Here is a 23416-nt window from a genome sequence, read left to right as displayed (position 1 = left end):
TCCTGTACAGATGGGAATTAAACAGTAAATGCTATTTTTCGTTACAGTAGACAAAGACAGTGTCCTTGTCTAGTTCCATTAGGATATGCACACATAGAAAATGGTGCTTGTCTTTTGTATTTTCAATATAAACAGTACACACCTATATGGATACACATGTATATGGATATACAGTGGTGCTTGAAAGCTTGAGATCCAGTTAGAATTTTCTATATTTCTGCATAAGTTTGACCTAAAATGACATCAGTCCTAAATATATCAAACATTCAAGACAATGATCCAGTATCACATATCAGTGAGGGACAGAAGTATGTGAACCTTTAGGATTACAGGCAAGTTGAAGGTTAGATTAGAGTCAGGGGTTTTCAGTCAATGAGATGACCAGGTGATGAGATCAGGTGTGAGTGGGTGACCTGTTTTATTTAAAGGATGGGATCTGATCTTCATGACACGTTTGCAACAAAGGAGATTTCTGATTACCTTAAAGGGGTATTCTCACGTCGCATACTCACCAGTCTTCGTTGCCGTAAAATCTTCTGTCTTCCTGCTTTGTTGCCTCATTGGTGGGCGGGGTTACATATGCAAAGCCAGCATGCACGCTCATAGATGGTGAGACCAGTCTAGCCTTCACATTGCCAATACAGACCCGGCATCCGCTGTAATAGAAAGGCGGATGCTGGGGAGTGTAGACTCCGGCACATGTCCATACAACAACGCTACGCTACAACACCCCAGCACAGTTTTGGAAATCGCAGCATGTCAAGTTATATCTACGGAAATGCCAGCGGCTTCCCCGTACATATAATGGTAACAAAGTCCACGGAGGAAAACTACACAAACTTTCTGTTTAAACCGCTGCAGGAAGAACCGCAATGTGTTCCCGCCACAGTTTTTCCCGCAGCGCTTTATAGCTGCAAATCGTCCTGTGGGGCCTTAGCCTAAAAGAAGAGTTATTGATGCTCAAAGATGGAAAGATTTACAAAACCATCATTTTGGACTCCACTAATCCACAATCAGAGAGATTGGGGCACATTTATTAATTCTGTCAAACTTTGTTCTGTCTTAAACTACAATTTCCGTTTTTAGTTTTAGACATATTTCTGAATCTGTCTTCTAGACCTTGATAAATATGCAGTCTTTTTAGAAGCTCCAAAATTCTGACTCAAATACCATCCAACTAAAAGTGTCAAGCTTCACCATGAGACAAATATTTGGCACAAAACATGTAGAAAAAATATGTAGACAAAATGATTAACTTGCATGCTGTAAGGTACAAAAATATGTGATGCTTGCATCAAAAACTCTACAAATTTTGGTGCAAATTAAGCAGACATAAATCATCTCTCGATTACTGAGGAGCCAGATATGTGGTGCACAAAGTAAATTGGCATAAATTTACACCATTTTAAATTTGGTCTAATTCGAACAAGAAATTTTACGCCATAATTGTTCTTTTTTGTTTCATAAATGCGTTGTAAAGTTAAGACACTTAAACCCTTTCTGGTGCACATTGTTCAACAGTGTCGAGTCTCATATTTTTCTGTTCTTTCTGGTGAACTCTGTTTATAAGCATGATGTGCACCGTAAATTTTAGCATAAATGTAGACCCATAAGTGTCAGACTTCTATTGATAAATATGCCTCACTGTGTACAGCCTTAGGCTGTGGCCCCACATTGCGGAAACGCAGCTTTTTTTTGTTGCAGATTTTCTTGAGGTTTTTTTTTTTTTTTTTTACCCAAAGCCAAGAGTGGCTACAAAAGGGAAGGGAAATTTATAGGAAGTTCTTATACCTCTAAATTCTGCTCAATCCATTTCTAGCTTTGGCTGAAAAAGAAACGCAGCAAAATCTGCAACAAAAAAAAGCTGCGTTTCTGCAATTTGGGGCCTCAGCCTAAAATGCACATTTTCCCATATAAAATCATGTGCAATTAAAAAAAAATAATTAAAAATGACATAATGGGTACTGTGATGTCTGTACAATAAAACAAAAACATTACTTAATCTGTATATGGTGTTAAGAATGAACACGTTACAAGAAAAAAAAATTTAAACACTTTTTTTTGCCATCTTGCTTCACAAACTGTACAATATAAAGTGATCAAAAAGTCATGTGTAGCTGAAAATAATTTCAGCTTTTTATTGGTACTAAGTCCTTAATTAGAAAAATAAACAGGAATGGCCATACAAAAAGAATAGATCCCCCCCCTCCCAAATGCAAAATTAAGTAGGTGCAATACAAGTTAGCTATCGTCTTAACCATATCAACCCATAGTATACAGCTAAAATGTTATCAACCTACAAATCCTAGATATAATGATCAATGAACATTCCTACCAATATGAACAAACTACCTACTGTATCATGAATGGTCAAACCATAAAAAACAATACATGACAACTGGAATAGTATTCAAAAAAATCTCACTGTATTATCCAATGGGGCTTTAGCCTTACAAATGGGCTGTCTGCATACAGTGGTGTACACATGTATCATAGGGCTCCATAAGAGCTCTGATATTTACACCTATTTTTTTTTTTTATCGAGTCAGTTTTCAATCTTTTTTTTTTTTTTTTTTTTTTGTAAAGAACAGATCTTTATTGCAGTAGCTCTGTTAATACTAATACCCAGGGCAAGCTGTGTGTCAGGATCTCTTCTCTTTTTTTGATAGCACTGTATACTAGGTAGAAAATAAAATGTAAATGCCCTCTGTTGCACACCGAAGCCTTTCCAACTTAACTCTGCTTCATAAATATCAACACCATATTCTGCAATATATACCAGCCAACTGGTATAAATACACAGGGGTTCCCCCCTCTGGTTGTGTAGTAAAAATGTAATTTTGTGCAAAAAAAAAAAAAAAATTGGAACTTTTAACTCTGTGCCACCTTTGCACCACCTTCACCAGTTTCTTAAAAAGGGAACCTGATGAGAGTGTGCAGGGGATGGGACCATCAGCCCTGCGAAATTTATCACCATTTATGCCTAAAATCTAGCATAAATGAATGGGGAAATGTATGCTAACTAGAGATGAGCGAACAGTGTTCTATCGAACTCATGTTCGATCGGATATTAGGCTGTTCGGCATGTTCGAATCGAATCGAACACCGCGTGGTAAAGTGCGCCATTACTCGATTCCCCTCCCACCTTCCCTGGCGCCTTTTTTGCTCCAATAACAGCGCAGGGTAGGTGGGACAGGAACTACGACACCGGTGACGTTGAAAAAAGTAGGCAAAACCCATTGGCTGCCGAAAACATGTGACCTCTAATTTAAAAGAACAGCGCCGCCCAGCTTCGCGTCATTCTGAGCTTGCAATTCACCGAGGACGGAGGTTTCCGTCCAGTTAGCTAGGGGTTAGATTCTGGGTAGGCAGGGACAGGCTAGGATAGGAAGGAGAAGACAACCAACAGCTCTTATAAGAGCTAAATTCCAGGGAGAAGCTTGTCAGTGTAACGTGGCACTGACGGGCTCAATCGCCGCAACCCAGCTTTCCCAGGATCCTGAATGGAATACACTGTCAGTGTATTCCCGTATACCCGATATATACCCCCGATACCCGTTCCAACGGTGTGCCCCCCCACCTTCACCCCAGAAATACCCTGCAAGTCCCCTAGCAATAGAATTGGGGCTATATACACCCACTATTTTTGCTACTGCCATATAGTGCCATTGTCTCACTGGGAATTCAAAGAATATATTGGGCTTACATATAACTTCAATTCCAGGGAGAAGCTTGTCAGTGTAACGTGGCACTGACGGGCTCAATCGCCGCAACCCAGCTTTCCCAGGATCCTGAATGGAACACACTGACAGTGTATTCCCGTATACCCCATATATACACCCCAAATCCCCGTTCCAACGGTGTGCCCCCCCACCTTCACCTCAGAAATACCCTGCAAGTCCCCTAGCAATAGAATTGGGGCTATATACACCCACAATTTTTGCTACTGGTATACAGTGCCATTGTCTCACTGGGAATTCAAAGAATATATGGGGGTTATGTGCACCCACAATTTTTAATACTGCTATACAGTGCCATTGTCTGACTGGGAATTCAAAGAATATATGGGGGTTATGTGCACCCACAATTTTTAATACTGGTATATAGTGCCATTGTCTGACTGGGAATTCAAAGAATATATGGGGGTTACGTGCACCCACAATTTTTAATACTGCTATACAGTGCCATTGTCTGACTGGGAATTCAAAGAATATATGGGGGTTATGTGCACCCACAATTTTTACTACTGGTATACAGTGCCATTGTCTGACTGGGAATTCAAAGAATATATTGGGGTGACGTGCACCCACAATTTTTGCTACTGCTATACAGTTCCATTGTCTCACTGGGAATTCAAAGAATATATGGGGGTTATGTGCACCCACAATTTTTAATACTGGTATACAGTGCCATTGTCTGACTGGGAATTCAAAGAATATATGGGGGTTATGTGCACCCACAATTTTTAATACTGGTATACAGTGCCATTGTCTGACTGGGAATTCAAAGAATATATGGGGGTTATGTGCACCCACAATTTTTAATACTGGTATACAGTGCCATTGTCTGACTGGGAATTCAAAGAATATATGGGGGTTACGTGCACCCACAATTTTTAATACTGCTATACAGTGCCATTGTCTGACTGGGAATTCAAAGAATATATGGGGGTTACGTGCACCCACAATTTTTAATACTGGTATACAGTGCCATTGTCTGACTGGGAATTCAAAGAATATATGGGGGTTATGTGCACCCACAATTTTTAATACTGGTATACAGTGCCATTGTCTGACTGGGAATTCAAAGAATATATGGGGGTTATGTGCACCCACAATTTTTACTACTGGTATACAGTGCCATTGTCTAACTGGGAATTCAAAGAATATATTGGGGTGACGTGCACCCACAATTTTTGCTACTGCTATACAGTTCCATTGTCTCACTGGGAATTCAAAGAATATATGGGGGTTATGTGCACCCACAATTTTTAATACTGGTATACAGTGCCATTGTCTGACTGGGAATTCAAAGAATATATGGGGGTTATGTGCACCCACAATTTTTAATACTGGTATACAGTGCCATTGTCTGACTGGGAATTCAAAGAATATATGGGGGTTATGTGCACCCACAATTTTTACTACTGGTATACAGTGCCATTGTCTAACTGGGAATTCAAAGAATATATTGGGGTGACGTGCACCCACAATTTTTGCTACTGCTATACAGTTCCATTGTCTGACTGGGAATTCAAAGAATATATGGGGGTTATGTGCACCCACAATTTTTACTACTGGTATACAGTGCCATTGTCTGACTGGGAATTCAAAGAATATATGGGGGTTATGTGCACCCACAATTTTTAATACTGGTATACAGTGCCATTGTCTGACTGGGAATTCAAAGAATATATGGGGGTTACGTGCACCCACAATTTTTAATACTGCTATACAGTGCCATTGTCTGACTGGGAATTCAAAGAATATATGGGGGTTACGTGCACCCACAATTTTTAATACTGGTATACAGTGCCATTGTCTGACTGGGAATTCAAAGAATATATGGGGGTTATGTGCACCCACAATTTTTAATACTGGTATACAGTGCCATTGTCTGACTGGGAATTCAAAGAATATATGGGGGTTATGTGCACCCACAATTTTTACTACTGGTATACAGTGCCATTGTCTAACTGGGAATTCAAAGAATATATTGGGGTGACGTGCACCCACAATTTTTGCTACTGCTATACAGTTCCATTGTCTGACTGGGAATTCAAAGAATATATGGGGGTTATGTGCACCCACAATTTTTACTACTGGTATACAGTGCCATTGTCTGACTGGGAATTCAAAGAATATATGGGGGTTATGTGCACCCACAATTTTTAATACTGGTATACAGTGCCATTGTCTGACTGGGAATTCAAAGAATATATGGGGGTTATGTGCACCCACAATTTTTACTACTGGTATACAGTGCCATTGTCTGACTGGGAATTCAAAGAATATATGGGGGTTATGTGCACCCACAATTTTTACTACTGGTATACAGTGCCATTGTCTAACTGGGAATTCAAAGAATATATTGGGGTGACGTGCACCCACAATTTTTGCTACTGCTATACAGTTCCATTGTCTGACTGGGAATTCAAAGAATATATGGGGGTTATGTGCACCCACAATTTTTACTACTGGTATACAGTGCCATTGTCTGACTGGGAATTCAAAGAATATATGGGGGTTATGTGCACCCACAATTTTTAATACTGGTATACAGTGCCATTGTCTGACTGGGAATTCAAAGAATATATGGGGGTTACGTGCACCCACAATTTTTAATACTGCTATACAGTGCCATTGTCTGACTGGGAATTCAAAGAATATATGGGGGTTACGTGCACCCACAATTTTTAATACTGGTATACAGTGCCATTGTCTGACTGGGAATTCAAAGAATATATGGGGGTTATGTGCACCCACAATTTTTAATACTGGTATACAGTGCCATTGTCTGACTGGGAATTCAAAGAATATATGGGGGTTATGTGCACCCACAATTTTTACTACTGGTATACAGTGCCATTGTCTAACTGGGAATTCAAAGAATATATTGGGGTGACGTGCACCCACAATTTTTGCTACTGCTATACAGTTCCATTGTCTGACTGGGAATTCAAAGAATATATGGGGGTTATGTGCACCCACAATTTTTACTACTGGTATACAGTGCCATTGTCTGACTGGGAATTCAAAGAATATATGGGGGTTATGTGCACCCACAATTTTTAATACTGGTATACAGTGCCATTGTCTGACTGGGAATTCAAAGAATATATGGGGGTTATGTGCACCCACAATTTTTACTACTGGTATACAGTGCCATTGTCTAACTGGGAATTCAAAGAATATATTGGGGTGACGTGCACCCACAATTTTTGCTACTGCTATACAGTTCCATTGTCTGACTGGGAATTCAAAGAATATATGGGGGTTATGTGCACCCACAATTTTTACTACTGGTATACAGTGCCATTGTCTGACTGGGAATTCAAAGAATATATGGGGGTTATGTGCACCCACAATTTTTAATACTGGTATACAGTGCCATTGTCTGACTGGGAATTCAAAGAATATATGGGGGTTACGTGCACCCACAATTTTTAATACTGCTATACAGTGCCATTGTCTGACTGGGAATTCAAAGAATATATGGGGGTTACGTGCACCCACAATTTTTAATACTGGTATACAGTGCCATTGTCTGACTGGGAATTCAAAGAATATATGGGGGTTATGTGCACCCACAATTTTTAATACTGGTATACAGTGCCATTGTCTGACTGGGAATTCAAAGAATATATGGGGGTTATGTGCACCCACAATTTTTACTACTGGTATACAGTGCCATTGTCTAACTGGGAATTCAAAGAATATATTGGGGTGACGTGCACCCACAATTTTTGCTACTGCTATACAGTTCCATTGTCTGACTGGGAATTCAAAGAATATATGGGGGTTATGTGCACCCACAATTTTTACTACTGGTATACAGTGCCATTGTCTGACTGGGAATTCAAAGAATATATGGGGGTTATGTGCACCCACAATTTTTAATACTGGTATACAGTGCCATTGTCTGACTGGGAATTCAAAGAATATATGGGGGTTACGTGCACCCACAATTTTTAATACTGCTATACAGTGCCATTGTCTGACTGGGAATTCAAAGAATATATGGGGGTTACGTGCACCCACAATTTTTAATACTGGTATACAGTGCCATTGTCTGACTGGGAATTCAAAGAATATATGGGGGTTATGTGCACCCACAATTTTTAATACTGGTATACAGTGCCATTGTCTGACTGGGAATTCAAAGAATATATGGGGGTTATGTGCACCCACAATTTTTACTACTGGTATACAGTGCCATTGTCTAACTGGGAATTCAAAGAATATATTGGGGTGACGTGCACCCACAATTTTTGCTACTGCTATACAGTTCCATTGTCTGACTGGGAATTCAAAGAATATATGGGGGTTACGTGCACCCACAATTTTTAATACTGGTATACAGTGCCATTGTCTGACTGGGAATTCAAAGAATATATGGGGGTTATGTGCACCCACAATTTTTAATACTGGTATACAGTGCCATTGTCTGACTGGGAATTCAAAGAATATATGGGGGTTATGTGCACCCACAATTTTTACTACTGGTATACAGTGCCATTGTCTAACTGGGAATTCAAAGAATATATTGGGGTGACGTGCACCCACAATTTTTGCTACTGCTATACAGTTCCATTGTCTGACTGGGAATTCAAAGAATATATGGGGGTTATGTGCACCCACAATTTTTACTACTGGTATACAGTGCCATTGTCTGACTGGGAATTCAAAGAATATATGGGGGTTATGTGCACCCACAATTTTTAATACTGGTATACAGTGCCATTGTCTGACTGGGAATTCAAAGAATATATGGGGGTTACGTGCACCCACAATTTTTAATACTGCTATACAGTGCCATTGTCTGACTGGGAATTCAAAGAATATATGGGGGTTACGTGCACCCACAATTTTTAATACTGGTATACAGTGCCATTGTCTGACTGGGAATTCAAAGAATATATGGGGGTTATGTGCACCCACAATTTTTAATACTGGTATACAGTGCCATTGTCTGACTGGGAATTCAAAGAATATATGGGGGTTATGTGCACCCACAATTTTTACTACTGGTATACAGTGCCATTGTCTAACTGGGAATTCAAAGAATATATTGGGGTGACGTGCACCCACAATTTTTGCTACTGCTATACAGTTCCATTGTCTGACTGGGAATTCAAAGAATATATGGGGGTTATGTGCACCCACAATTTTTACTACTGGTATACAGTGCCATTGTCTGACTGGGAATTCAAAGAATATATGGGGGTTATGTGCACCCACAATTTTTAATACTGGTATACAGTGCCATTGTCTGACTGGGAATTCAAAGAATATATGGGGGTTATGTGCACCCACAATTTTTACTACTGGTATACAGTGCCATTGTCTAACTGGGAATTCAAAGAATATATTGGGGTGACGTGCACCCACAATTTTTGCTACTGCTATACAGTTCCATTGTCTGACTGGGAATTCAAAGAATATATGGGGGTTATGTGCACCCACAATTTTTACTACTGGTATACAGTGCCATTGTCTGACTGGGAATTCAAAGAATATATGGGGGTTATGTGCACCCACAATTTTTAATACTGGTATACAGTGCCATTGTCTGACTGGGAATTCAAAGAATATATGGGGGTTACGTGCACCCACAATTTTTAATACTGCTATACAGTGCCATTGTCTGACTGGGAATTCAAAGAATATATGGGGGTTACGTGCACCCACAATTTTTAATACTGGTATACAGTGCCATTGTCTGACTGGGAATTCAAAGAATATATGGGGGTTATGTGCACCCACAATTTTTAATACTGGTATACAGTGCCATTGTCTGACTGGGAATTCAAAGAATATATGGGGGTTATGTGCACCCACAATTTTTAATACTGGTATATAGTGCCATTGTCTGACTGGGAATTCAAAGAATATATGGGGGTTACGTGCACCCACAATTTTTAATACTGCTATACAGTGCCATTGTCTGAGTGGGAATTCAAAGAATATATGGGGGTTATGTGCACCCACAATTTTTAATACTGGTATATAGTGCCATTGTCTGACTGGGAATTCAAAGAATATATGGGGGTTATGTGCACCCACAATTTTTAATACTGGTATACAGTGCCATTGTCTCACTGGGAATTCCACAAATAATTTGGGGATTCATTCACCCTACATCTCAGGCTCTTGCCATATTCACCCAGGTTGTCAGTGCTGCACCAGCTCGTTCCCAGACAGCTCGGCCCGAAAAACGCGTTACCTATATAGAGGATTTGGACAATGAAGACAACATGTTCTAAATCTAATGTCTGCACCTTCTCCAGAATTAAAATAAAGGCAGCGTTTAACTTTCAAATAGCACTGCACAAAGGAAGAGCTTATCAGCTTGTCTCATGACATGCTACTGAAAAGTTTCATTTGTGTATCTTAATGTAAATATAGTTGTATAAGCTTTTTGGGTTTTAGGCACTGCCAAGTTATTTATTACCACCCACTCCCTTATAATGATGATGACGCCAAAGTCACTGTGGGTGTTCAGAGCTCACAGCTTTGGGTGACATTTGTCTTGCTCTCTGTCGGTACCAGCTGTCTTTTTGGATACCGTAAAGTTATGTTGACTTTATTAACAGCTATAGAAGCTTTAGCCAGGTTGTGACGGTGTGTAACCCTAACAACACTAAGTGGGATACACATTAATAGTCAGTCTATGTACGCTAAACGTATCACTGAAGTAATTTTTTTTCCCTCTCCCCTAATATAAGAAAGGAACAGACATTAGACCTAGACCGGGGTTCGAGGCTTGAAAAAATCCAGTATTATTTGTTCTTCATGATGTGAAATATGTGTTGAAAAGCAACCCAAGATGAAGTCAGCCATGTGTGCCAGTGTGTTACTTGGCATGCCTTTGCTGGCCCCAACTGTAAGGGTCACTCTCCATTTCCTCCATTTTCCACTCCCCTTCACACCATTTGTGGTGAAGCAATGGGATGCACTGAAGTGCACCCTCTAGCCTCGTGTGGGATAGGGACATCAGATGCCACTCCAACCCCCTCGTCTTCCTCCGCCAGCCAACGGTGCGAAGATGAGAGGAGTGTGCTCTGAATGTTTTCTGCCTAGCAGAGGCTAGTTCTCACTTACGAAAATGGCCCCACTTTGACCTGTATATCAGGCACAATGGTGTAGGTTTCAAAGAAACATGGCACCAACAAGTTGGAAAACGTGGGCCATGCGTGGACCGTGTTTGAGTCTGGCAAGCTCCAGATCTGCTACCAGGTTCCAGCCATTATCACAGGCGCAAAAATGCCAGGCCCCAGGTGTAGCAGGGAAAAAAAAATGCCATCTCAGCCAGGATGGCATCCCTGACCTCGGAGGCACTGTGCTGTCTGTCCCCCAAGCTGATCAGTTTCAGCACGGCCTACTGACATCTCCCCATGCCAGTGTTACAGTGTTTTCCGCTAGTAGCTGGGGTGGAGGTTGCAGCTTCGTAGGGTTTCAGTCTACTCCTGCCATGAATTTTGGCCTGGGAGAGGAGATAGGCCACCCCAGTTTGCACCCGGGGAACAGACTCCACCACATTCACCCTGCCTGTCATTAAAGATAAGCACTGCAGCATCCCTGACCACAGGCGCTTGTCCATGTGTCGGTGGTCAAGTGGACCTTGCAGCAAAGCGCAGAGCTCTGGGCCCGACTGATGTTATGGGACACATGCAGGCGCAAGGCAGAGACAGCACACCAAGAGAAGTAGTAACGGCTAGGCCCAGCATAGGGAGGTGCCCCAGCTGCCATCTGCTGACGGAAGGCCTGGGTCTCCAGAAGCATAAACAAACACCAACATCTCCAGGGCCAGCAGTTTATCGATGAGGCTGTTACAGGCTTGGGCATGGGGGTGGGTTGTATTGTACTTCTGCCTGCAATGAAAAGCTTGGGAAATGTGGAGTGGCTGGGAAGAGGCGCATGATGGTGCAGGCCAAAAGGGCGCATGAGGGTGAACTCCCCAATGTGTCAGAGATAGGTGTGTAGGTGTCCTTGCATCATATACTTGCACCATATTTGGCTTTGGAAGTTAATTTTGTGCCAAAAAGTGGTTAAGACAGCGATCCCTCAGCTACTCCCGTTACACTGTCTATTGAAGTTACCATCTGTGGAAGTGGACCACCATTTCTAAGATCCCAAAGGAAGCAGGCAAGAGATGTGCAGTTCAGAAAAAAAGATGAGAAAATAAGTTTAGGCTGTAGAGCACAGAGGGATCGGAGAGGACAGAGCTGGTGTCGGCCAGGTATTCCCACAACATGCGCCTATACTTGTCCCTCCTGGTGACACTAGGCCCCTGAGTGGCAGTAATTTGTCCAGGGGGGCCATTAACGTGTTCCAGACCTAGGAATAAGTCTTCCAACAGGGTAGAGTTTTGCATGCCTTTGCTTCTACCCACTGTTTTTGCTGCTTAGCTTCCCTCCACATCTACTCTGCTTTCACCCCTAAACATCACCCCAGTTTATGCCTTTGCTTCTACCCAGGTTTTTTGTTGATTTAGCTTCCCTCTACATCTACACTGCTTTAGCCCCTAGACATCACCCCTGTCCATGTGGGGTCGGTGGCCTCGTCATCCACCAACTCCTCTTCCAATTGCGCACTGCCCCCTTACTGCAAACCGCACATGACCACAGCTTGCCTTGATGGCAACTGTGTCTCATGATCCCCACTTAGGTCCAGACAAGTCGGTGGCGGGTCCAAAACCCCAAAATTGGAAGGAAATGGCAGATGCTGCAGTATTTCTAACACCTGTTCCTGGTGCTCGGGCCTGGTCTGTGTTGTACCCTGCACCCTGCTTAACGCATCTGCCATATCCGAAGTTGTGCTGAGCGCATGCTAATGTTTCGTGTCCAGTGCAATGGATGGGATGGGATTTCACATAAGTCTGCCACCCATGGCCACTCATGGTTGAGCAACTGAGGGAGTTGACTTTGACGAACCCGAGGGTTTTGGAGTTGGAACTACATCAAAGGTCTGTGCTGCTCACACACTCTGCTCAACACATGATATGTTTAGTGCCAGCAGTGTGGAGACGTCGCACAACAGCCGTTGTTCCAGCAGGTACAGGCGTTGTAGGAGTGCATAGAGGCTAGCAGCGGCAACTATACACTTTAAAAACTATCCGCACAAGCGCCACACTTTCACCAGTAGCTCAGGAACATTGGGGTACCTTTTTCAAAAGATTAGCAGCAATGAGTTAAAAACGTGGCCCAGGCATGGAATATGTTGCAGGCTGCCAAGCTACAGAGCCAATCCCAGGTTACGGCCATTATCACACATGACAACATGCCTGGGCCCAGGTGCAGTGGCAAAAACCACATTGCCGTCTCATCGAGGATGGCATGACTCACTTTGTAGGCAGTGTGCTGTCTGGCCCCCAAGCTGATGAGCTTCAGCACGGCCCGCTGACGTCTCCCCACACCAGTGTTGCAGCGTTTCCAGCTCGTAGCTGGGGTCAATTTAACAGCGGAGGAAGGTGGTGTTTCAGCCCTCCTCCCAGGAATGTTGTGTGGGGAGACAAGTCAGGCCACCACATTTTGCGACCCGGTCCACGCCTCAACTACATTCAACCACTGTGCCCAAATTGAAAGGTAGCGTCCCTGTCCGCATGCACTTGTCCATTCGTAACTGGTCACATGGAACTTTAGGGCTAAGCGCTGAATTTAGGGACCGCCTCATGTTTGGGGGAAAGTGCTGGTGTGGACGGCACAGTGCGGTGGCGCAGTAGACACTCTGCCCAAAAAGGGCAGAGTGTCCCCCAGCCGGGATTCCAACATCTCCTGGGCCAGATTTCTTGAGATGAGGCCGTTGAAGCCTTGGGCATGTGGGTGGGTTGCGCTGTACTTTAGCATGAAATGAAAGGCTTGGGAGATGGGGAGTTGATGGGAAGAGGCGCATGATGGCGCGGGCAAAAGGAGAAATGGCAGGAAAAGGTGAGGATAAGGGTGAACTCCCCAAAGTGTCAGAGGCAGATGTGGAGGTGTCCTGGCTCCTGGTCTGGACTGCAGCGCCAGCCCTGTCAACAGTGGAAGAGGCAGTGGCCGCCAGGCCAAACGACGATTATCCTGCGCTTGCTCTCACCCACTGAGCCCAGGGCTTGCCTTCCAAATGATGGCACCCGCAAGAGGTGGTGAGATTCCTCTCCGCAGATCTCCAAACCATCTTGGACTTGCAAATTGCACTAAATTTGTCATGTAACTGACATGTATATGATGAGTCTATCCATTGTCTGTTCATTTTGGTGAAAGTCAGCCTGTCAGCTGACAGACAGCTGTGCTTGTCAGTGATGATGTCACCGGCTGCTTGTACCCCCAGTTTTTGCTGCTTAGCTTGCCTCCACATCCACACTGCTTTTGCCCCTACACATCACCCCTATCCATGCCTGTGCCTCTAGCCATAAGTCTGCCACCCATGGAAACTCATGGTGCAGAAAGTGAGGGAGCTGACTCTGAGGAACCCTTGGGTTTTGTAGCTGGTACTCCATCAAAGGTCTCTGCTGCTCACACACCCTGCTGAACATACGGTATCTAGGGTTAGAGCGTGTGGTGACCTCGCACAACAGTAGGTGCTTCAGGCAGATGTAGGCCTTGCTGGAGTGTATTGCGGCTAGCTCCAGGTACTGTAGACTTGGGAAAGTGGGTGTCCAAGTGCCGCACTTTCACCCTTAGCTCAGCTAATTTGGGGTATGTTTTTAAAGATCATTGCACCACTACATTGAACATGTGGGCCAGGCATGGAACGTGTTGGAGGCTGGCAAGCTCCAGAGCCCTCCAACAAGCTAAAAAACCTGGCCCCAGGGGCAGCGGGGATAAACAAATTGCCATCTCATCCAGGATGGCATCCCTGACCTCAGAGGCAGTGTGCTGTCCGTCTCCCAAGCTGATGAGCTTCAGCCCAGCCTGCTGACGTCTCCCCACACCAGTGTTGCAGCGTTTTCAGCTCGTAGCTGGGGTAAATCTAACAGCGGAGGAGGAGGAGGGTGGTGTTTCAGCCCTCCTCCCAGGAATGTTTTGTGGGGAAACAAGTCAGGAAAATTCTTGAAACGGGAGAGTTTTGCATCTTTGCCCTTGCTGCCTATGGACATCCCTTTGCCTCTAGCCACCATTTTCCCTGCTTTGCTTGCCTCCAAATCCACACTGCTTTTGCCCCTAGACATCACCCCAGTCCATGCCTTAGCTTGTACCCCCAGTTTTTCCTGCTTAGCTTGCCTCCACATCCACACTGCTTTTGCCCCTAGACATCACCCCAGTCCATGCCTTAGCTTGTATCCCCAGTTTTTCCTGCTTAGCTTGCCTCCACATCCACACTGCTTTTGCCCCTAGACATCACCCCAGTCCATGCCTTAGCTTGTACCCCCAGTTTTTCCTGCTTAGCTTGCCTCCACATCCACACTGCTTTTGCCCCTAGACATCATCCCTATCCATGCCTCTTCCCCTAGCCATAACTCTGCCACCCCTGGAAACTCATGGTGCAGAAACTTTGGTTGCTGACTTTGAGGAACCCTTGGGTTTTGTAGATGGAACTCCATCAAAGGTCTGTGCAGCTCACACACCCTGCTCAAGATATGGTATTGTAGGGTTTCAGCGTGTGTGAATGACGGACAACAGCCTGTGTTTGGACAGATGTAGGCCTTGCTAGAGTGTTTTTAGGCTAGCAGCGACTCCTGTGCACTTGCAAAAGTGGGCGCACAAGCGCCGCATTTTCAACAGTAGCTTCGGTACATTTGGGTATGTTTTTAAAAAACTTTGCACCACTAGGTTAGACGTGGGCCAAACATGGAACGTGTTGGAGGCTGGCAAGCTCCAGAGCCGCTACCAGGTTCCAGCCATTATCACAGGCGTAAAAATGCCAGGCCCCAGGTGTAGCAGGGAAAAAAAAATGCCATCTCAGCCAGGATGGCATCCCTGACCTCGGAGGCACTGTGCTGTCTGTCCCCCAAGCTGATGAGCTTCAGCACCGCCTGCTGACGTCTCCCCACACCAGTGTTTTAGCGTTTGCCGCTAGTAGCTGTGGTGGAGGTTGCAGCGTCGTAGGGTTTCAGTCTACTCCTGCCATGAATTTTGGCCTGGGAGAGGAGATAGGCCACCCCAGTTTGCACCCGGGGAACAGACTCCACCACATTCACCCTGCCTGTCATTAAAGATAAGCACTGCAGCATCCCTGACCACAGGCGCTTGTCCAAGTGTCGGTGGTCAAGTGGACCTTGCAGCAAAGCGCGGAACTAAGGGCCCACCTGATGTTGAGTGACACGTGCTGGTGCAAGGCGGGGACGCCACACCGGGAGAAGTTGAGACGGCTAGGGACGGCATAGTGAGGTGCCACAGTTGCCATCAGGTCCGGGAAGGCGGGAGTTTCAACAAGCCGGAACGCCAACCTCTCCTGGGCCAGCAGTTTAGCGATGTTGGCGTTCTAGGCTTGCGTGGGTGGGTGGTTAGCGGTGTATTTCTGCCGGCGCTCCAATGTATGAGAGATGGTGGGTTGTTGTAAAGAAGCGCCTGATGGTGCCTTTGATGGTGCAGGAGAAGGAGATAAGACAGAAACAGGGGAGGATGAGGGAGAAGTCAACAAAGTGGCGGAGGCAGATGAAGTGATGTCCTGGCTCGTCCTCTGGAGTGCATCGCCAGCACTGTGAGCAGAGGCAGTGGCATGAACGGCGGGCGACGTTTGTCCTGCCGTTGCTGCCTGCCACTGATTCCATTGCTTGGATTCCAAATGACGGTGCATTGAAGTGGTGGACAGGTTGCTCTTCTCAGGGCCCCTACTCGATTTCGAGAGGCAAATTGTGTAGACGACACTATATCTGTCCTCGGCGCATTCCTTGAAAAAACTCTACACCTTCAAGAAACGTGCCCTCGATGGGGGAGTTTTTCTGGGCTGGGTACAAAAGGGAACATCTTCGGACATTCCGGGTCTGGCCTGGCTTCGGCAAAGCAGCTGACCTCTGCCTCTGGACATGTCTCTGCCTCTAGCTACCCTTTTTGGTGCTGCACCTGCCTCAACATCCACACTACTTTCCCAGCTTGACATCTGCCTTGTCCAGGTGGGGTCGGTGTCCTCGTCGTCCACCACCTCCTCTTCCAACTCCTGTCTCGCCTCCTCCTCCTGCACAATGCGCATGTCAACTGGCTGCCCTGACAGCAACTGCGTCTCATCGTCGTCGATGAGGGTGGGTTGCTGGTCATCCGCCACCAAATCGACCGGAGATGGAATGGAGGAGACTCTAGTGTTTGAGCATCTGGACACAGATACTCGTCTGTTAGGTCCGTGGAATCGCGAAATGGAGGGGCAGGTTGCGGTACAGTCAAAGGAAGGGAGAACAGCTCTGGGGAGCAGGGACAGTTGGGGTTATTGTTCTGAGAAGATTGGGAATTTTGGGTGGAAGGAGGACAAGACTGTTGGGTAAGAGGAGGTAGAGGCTGACTGGCTGGTGGACAATGTGCTTTAAGCGTTATCCGACAGCCATTGCAAGACCTGTTCCTGGTTCTCGGGCCTACTAATCTTTGTACCATTCAGCCTAGTTAATGTGGAACTTTTGTGCAAAGCGCAGAACTTAGGGCCCGCCTGATGTTAAGGGACACACGCTGGTACAAGGCTCAACTCACCCTAAGTGCCAAAAACACTGCTGGTGCAAGGCTCTACTCATGCCAAGGGCCTCAATCTCTGCTGGTAGCTCAGCTTAAGGTCATGTAACTTTGTTTGGAAGGGCTCATGTTAAGGGCTAGAAAAGTGAATTTTGGAAGGTCTTACCACATCACACACACACACACACACACACACACACACACACACACACACTCAAAATGACAGTTAAGGGTGAGGGCTTTTGGAATTCCCATTGCCTATTCCATTTGTGGTTGTCATGGGGAACGTGATTTAAAGGGGTGGTTGTTACTGTTTGTTGAGCTTAAATTGGGGTTTGTGTCCATCCATTTGGGGAGTAAAGAAGGTTTCCAGGTATTTTCCCACTTTGATAGAGGTTTTTTTGAATGTGGAAAGTGTGTAGTTGTTAGGCAGTGATGTTGGGGTAATAGAGGGTCTTTGGTGTGTTAGATGCCCCCAGGCATGCTTCCCCTGCTGTCCCAGTGTCATTCCAGAGGTGTTGGCATCATTTCCTGGGGTGTCATAGTGGACTTGGTGACCCTCCAGACACGGATTTGGGTTTCCCCCTTAACGAGTATCTGTTCCCCATAGACTATAATGGGGTTCGAAACCCGTTCGAACACACGAACATTGAGCGGCTGTTCGAATCGAATTTCGAACCTCGAACATTTTAGTGTTCGCTCATCTCTAATGCTAACTACAAGGTGTACATTTCTCCCCAGGCGCATAGCCTGGTGGAGGAGGCACCTCATTTATGAGGAGACTTGGGCTTCGTTGTATTTTAGGCGCACCCTTTGCTGGCTTAGGGGCTATGAAGACTGTTGTTAGTGATGCCAGTCTTCATAGACCTGCCCCAGTGTGGTATATAATAATAACAGAAGATGTATGTAAGTATCGACAGCTTGAAGAAGGAGATTGGAAGGTATGTTGCCGCTGCTTCCTGCTCCTGGACTTCTTGGTAATGCATATACTGCTTAATGTGCTCAGTACTTGGCATTCTGTAGGACAGATTTCTGAAGACTGACGTTATTCAATCCAGTCTGCATAGCCCAGGAGGGTGCAGCAAACCATCAAATTCCTCCATCCTTTATTTTCACCACTGTAAATATGTACATTGATATACTGTATTTCCTCCATATAGCATCAGGGTAAACGGAAGTGGCTGCCTGCAGTCACCACTAGGGGGAGCACAGAGCATAAGAATTTATGTAGCTACCATAATATTATATTATAGCTTCCTCTGGAAATAACTTGAGCAAAATAATTTTTAAGAATTCAAGTATTGGTTCCCTATTGCAAAATATGCATATGGAATCTGATATTGTAATCTGAAATGGTGTAAAACATATTTTCATATATACTCTGCAGTGATAAATATGTTTAACAGGTATAAAGCTAGGTTCACATTTGCACATAGACTATAATGGGGTCCGTCAAGTTTCCACTTTTTTTTTTTCCACTCTCTCTCACTTAACTTGAAGCTCCTGGGCCTCAATGCAAAATGTGTAGCAGGACCACCTACCATTTATAATGATAGTGTCTTCTTATGTGATAGTGGGGCCTTTTAGCCCTAGAATATCAGGGTTGGGTTGTGTCTGCTACCTCTGCACACCTATACCTGTTTCTTCTTTATATATTTTGATGTATATGTTTATATAACATATTAAATCACACAGGAAATCTAGAGGAAAATGTTTATTTTGCTTATATTAACTGAAATCTGTTTATTATTTATTTGGTCATATTTTTCTATTTATCCAGGGTAAAAAGCACCCAAGAAAGTGAAAACCAAATTAAGGAAATTAAAGAAACCATGAAACAGAGGGAAAAGGCATTCTTTGAAATGGAGTCTTTCCTCCCTAAGAAAAATGGGTAAGAAGTATTTACTAACTGTGATATCCTTGGTTGTTTCTAATATAAAGAAGTATGTGGCCATGGGGAGGGGGCACTGTAAAATGTATTTCCCTGTAAACTGATGCATAAAAATATCCCCTTAGACTGGAGTCTCTCAATGGTTTTAAAGCAAATCTCCCCTACTTGGTGAGGACAAGTTGAGTATTCACAGATTTGTCACAGGTTGAGACCCTAGGTTCTAGTTCAAGTGTTATTTCTAAATATTTTATCAAGAGTTGTATAATTTAATTTGGCTGTGACAGCCAGTAATGGCAACTATTAGACTGTCCATCCAGCTGTCTACGATATTATTGAATAGAACTGCACAGATGTGGATGCCATTTACTGTACAGTGTCTACAATCCAAGCCAGTGGAGTAGAAATTGTGTCATAGATATTTAGACTATGTGGCTAGACTTTTGCACATCTAATCGCACTATTAAAGGGTTTTTGTTTTGTTTTTTCTAAATAAGGGTTATTTTTGCCTCTTCTCCCCACCAAGTTGTTGGATAGGCTTAGTCTGTGTGATGGACAGCTAAGACCAGCAGCATGCTCCAGAGAATAAAATACACTGTCATCTCTGGCTTTACCTGTAGTGATAACATAACATAGGGGTCTAGCCCTTATCACAGCTCAACAAATAAGTGCAGGTTGCTGCCCTCAAAGTGAAGATAAGAGAATAAAAGTGGCCAGGAGCAGTGACTCATGTCCTCAGACTGGACAGTGCTAATAGATATCAGAAGTGGTATGGAACCTGGTCAACAAACTAAACACTGAGCAGTATCTGACAAACAAAGCAAAATAGATAAAGCAATGTATTTGGTAAAACCCTTCAGTTGGCTTTATAATCCTGGAGATAATCCTGTATAATCATATATACATGTATAATCATATAATCCTGTATAAAAGTATAATCCTGGAGATAGAAATATCACTTTAAGCTGGTAGGTAAAGTGAATGGGATTGAGTAGATCTCTTGACGGGTGTGGGTATCCATCTTATCAGTTATATTAGTCCCTTACATGGGATATGAGAGGTGACAACTAATAGACCCCTGTACATTTATATGTAAGCCATTTGTTATTGTCAGGTTTGTGCATTTTACTTGTATAAGAAAAAATAAAAAGATTTGAAAACATAACACATGTCACATAAGAGATTTTTTTAGCTTTAAGTGAGCCAGTGAAAGACAAAATATTTTTCATTTTAACATGTACTAGGACCATTGATGAGACCCATGTATCTCTGTGTTCTTACCAGTAAGACCCCCATAGATAAAGCTTGAGAAGCTTGATTATGAGTGTGACCATGAGACAGTGCTGAAGATTTAGCTCTTCTTGTTTTTAAGGGGGTTAAGCAAGCACTCCAGACATAATACATTTTCCCCATCCCCGCACCCCTCACATGTCTGTCACTCTCCAGGCTTCTTTCATGTATACTGCCCTCATTATCCCTGCCATCCAGTTTCTCCTCAATCCTGATACATCTTGAGTTTTATATTTCTCTCTGTACTCTGACTGCTATCAATTCCATGATGCTTCAGCACTGGATGACATGGGCAGGTAGATGACTGTACGATCACTGCTGCTGGGGGACAGCGGAATTATCCTTTTCTATACAGACTGTCCTGAAAAGACCAAAAATATACAGTCAGGGACATTGCACTGTGATCTCCTATATTATAGGTATGTGACATGAGCTGTCTTATACGGTATCAGCAGTAGCTAGTGATAGTAGATATTGTCCCCGCATTGACAACCTGTGTAGTACAATCCATGCTGTTTGAAGAAGGGTCTGTAGACTGAGATGGTGACCCCCTCAAGAGAACACAAAGCCATTATATCTTTATCACATGACCTAAATAGGTAGAAGACCAGGAGTTTCCTGATAGAAAGGAATAAATACATTTATTACTAGCTGAGTTATATATATTGGGGGAATAGGTACATAATGATTGGAAGAAAAAAAAATTCCAGAGTGCTACTCTTTCACTTCACATGGCTGCAGGCTGTCTTTCTAATATCTAACAATTGCCTATTATGTGATTTCTGACATGGAGATTTAGAATCAATTGCATTATATTTCCCTTAATGCGGGTTGTGTGGACAATGATAAATCAATTTGTTTTTCAGATTGTACTTGAGCCTAGTATTGGGAAACGTGAATGTAACACTCCTAAGCAAGCAGGCGAAGTAAGTAAAAGAACTGCTGTACTGTCTGTTTTACTTAACTTAGTAGGGGTGCAAATGTAATATCACTTGTAAGAACCAAAAATAGAATAAAATGTAAAGACACAGTGAAATAAGTGAAAACCTTTGAAATAGGAAAAGCAGCACAGAGTAAATAAAGATATATTCTGGCCACCACTCAACTGTCGCCAGTGGCTCCCTTTGAAATGAATGGAGCGTGGCGCGTATTTCCAACCACTTTATTCAATTTGGGGTGAAATTATGTTATTACTTAACACTTCTGAAAAGAAGTAATGGTAGGTTTATTTTTCAATGTATGAGTCTTCAGGTAGTGGCATAAGTAAAATCTTGTGGGCCCCGGTGCAAACTTTTGCCCGGGGCCACCTACTCCCTCATTAGAGTGAATTCTTGATGGTGGTGGTTGCGGGTGCTGCAGCGATATCTCAGATACTTGAAAGGGATGCAGCTTTAGTACCCACAACTATCGTTAACAAGAATATGGTGAGTGAGCAGTGCAGCTCCTGGCATGTAAACAATACTGGGACAGTATAATATGCTCCACAGTGGCCCCACACAGTATTAGATGCTCCACAGTGGCCCCACACAGTATTAGATGCTCCCAAGAGCTCCCTATTTGCATCCTATAATTAATGTGCATTGCTCTCATCCTATGATGGATAAGAGCAAAGGACATTAATATCAGTAGTGTAAACTTACCCTTATAGAGACATATCATAAGTTTGCATCAGCAGTTTCAGCAAGTTAAGACCTTAAACAGTTGCTGGAATAAAGCAGACCCTAGATATCATTACAACCATCTCTTGGTCTCTAAGATAATGTTTACAGACCTCAATGTGGCTTTAGCCATATAATAGTATGTTCACGCAGAGTTTTCTTGCATGTTGAAATAATCTGCTTCAGGAATTAGAAAACGTTTTTCTGATGCATTTTTATTAGAGATGAGCGAATAGTATTCGAAACTGCAGTTTCGAATACTTCGCTCCACAGGAATGAATGGGAGCGGCCGGCGCTTAACGTCTTGCAATTCACCCGATCCTATTCATTCCTATGGGAGCGAGGAATTCGAAATTAGAGTTTCGAACAGTATTCGCTCATCTCTAATTTTTATACATGATGCAGTTTTTGGGTTGTTTTTTTTTTTTTTCACTCCAGCACACTGTATGGACCTGGAAACTTCCCTTTAAAAAAGTGCTTGTAGTTTTTGCAAAAACCTGTGTCCAAAAAAATGGTTTTTCAAGGTGGATTCTGCCTGAAGATAAGTCATGTCACTTTTTTTCCCCTCTAGCTGAAAAAAACTGCTATGGGCTCCCATTGAAATGAATGGGAGGCGTTTTTTGAGGCGGATCATGCCTCACAATCAGCCTGCAAAAAAACTCTGTGAACGTACCCTATAAATATTGCTGATCACATCTGTAAATGTTTTGTCTTTGTCAGGTTTGCTTACAAAGATGAATATGAGAAATTCAAGTTATACCTCACAATGATTCTGTTTGTCTTATCCTTTGTCTGTCGTTTTCTTCTAAACTCCAGGTAAGCTTATTCAACATATATCAAAGATTACAGAAGGAATCAAAGTTAAAATAAATACAATAAAATGTGGTGGTACTCTAGTGCTGTATGCATAAAGAAATGTATTGGAACACATGCTTACAAGTAACTTTAACACATCCATAATATATACTGTACACCAGTTAAGTCAAGCCACCAAAATGTTCAAATATTACGTGACATGGCGCATACAGGAGCACAGTTACAATAATCTATCACATATCCTATTTACAATAACTATTAATAACTGTTCTTACTATGTATCATATTCGTATACAGTATATTGTCCCAAGTAGCAAAACTATATTGATATACTCCTTATCATTATACAGTAATCCACCAATTAAGCAAATATCTCATTGTGAATAGTACCTGTATAACTAAGGTCACACCATGGTAGTAACTACTAATATTGAGCTCATAATATCACATTGCACAAAACAATATCTT

At 43.3% G+C, this 23416-nt stretch overlaps 1 protein-coding gene across 1 annotated transcript in view; it reads left to right on the top strand.

Annotated features, from left to right (window-relative positions):
- The window catches only part of TMEM120A (transmembrane protein 120A), a 53038-nt gene that overhangs the window by 15510 nt on the left and 14112 nt on the right, over positions 1-23416 (top strand). Inside the window, exons 3-5 of the mRNA XM_075264794.1 lie at positions 19077-19187; positions 21341-21400; positions 22853-22948. Of these exons, the coding sequence (XP_075120895.1) occupies positions 19077-19187; positions 21341-21400; positions 22853-22948 (267 nt within the window). The remainder of the gene's footprint in view (positions 1-19076; positions 19188-21340; positions 21401-22852; positions 22949-23416) is intronic.

Source organism: Leptodactylus fuscus, chromosome 2 (genome assembly GCF_031893055.1).
Source record: "Leptodactylus fuscus isolate aLepFus1 chromosome 2, aLepFus1.hap2, whole genome shotgun sequence".
Classification (NCBI taxonomy): Eukaryota; Metazoa; Chordata; class Amphibia; order Anura; family Leptodactylidae; genus Leptodactylus; species Leptodactylus fuscus.
This window is presented reverse-complemented; position numbering and strand designations above follow the sequence as displayed.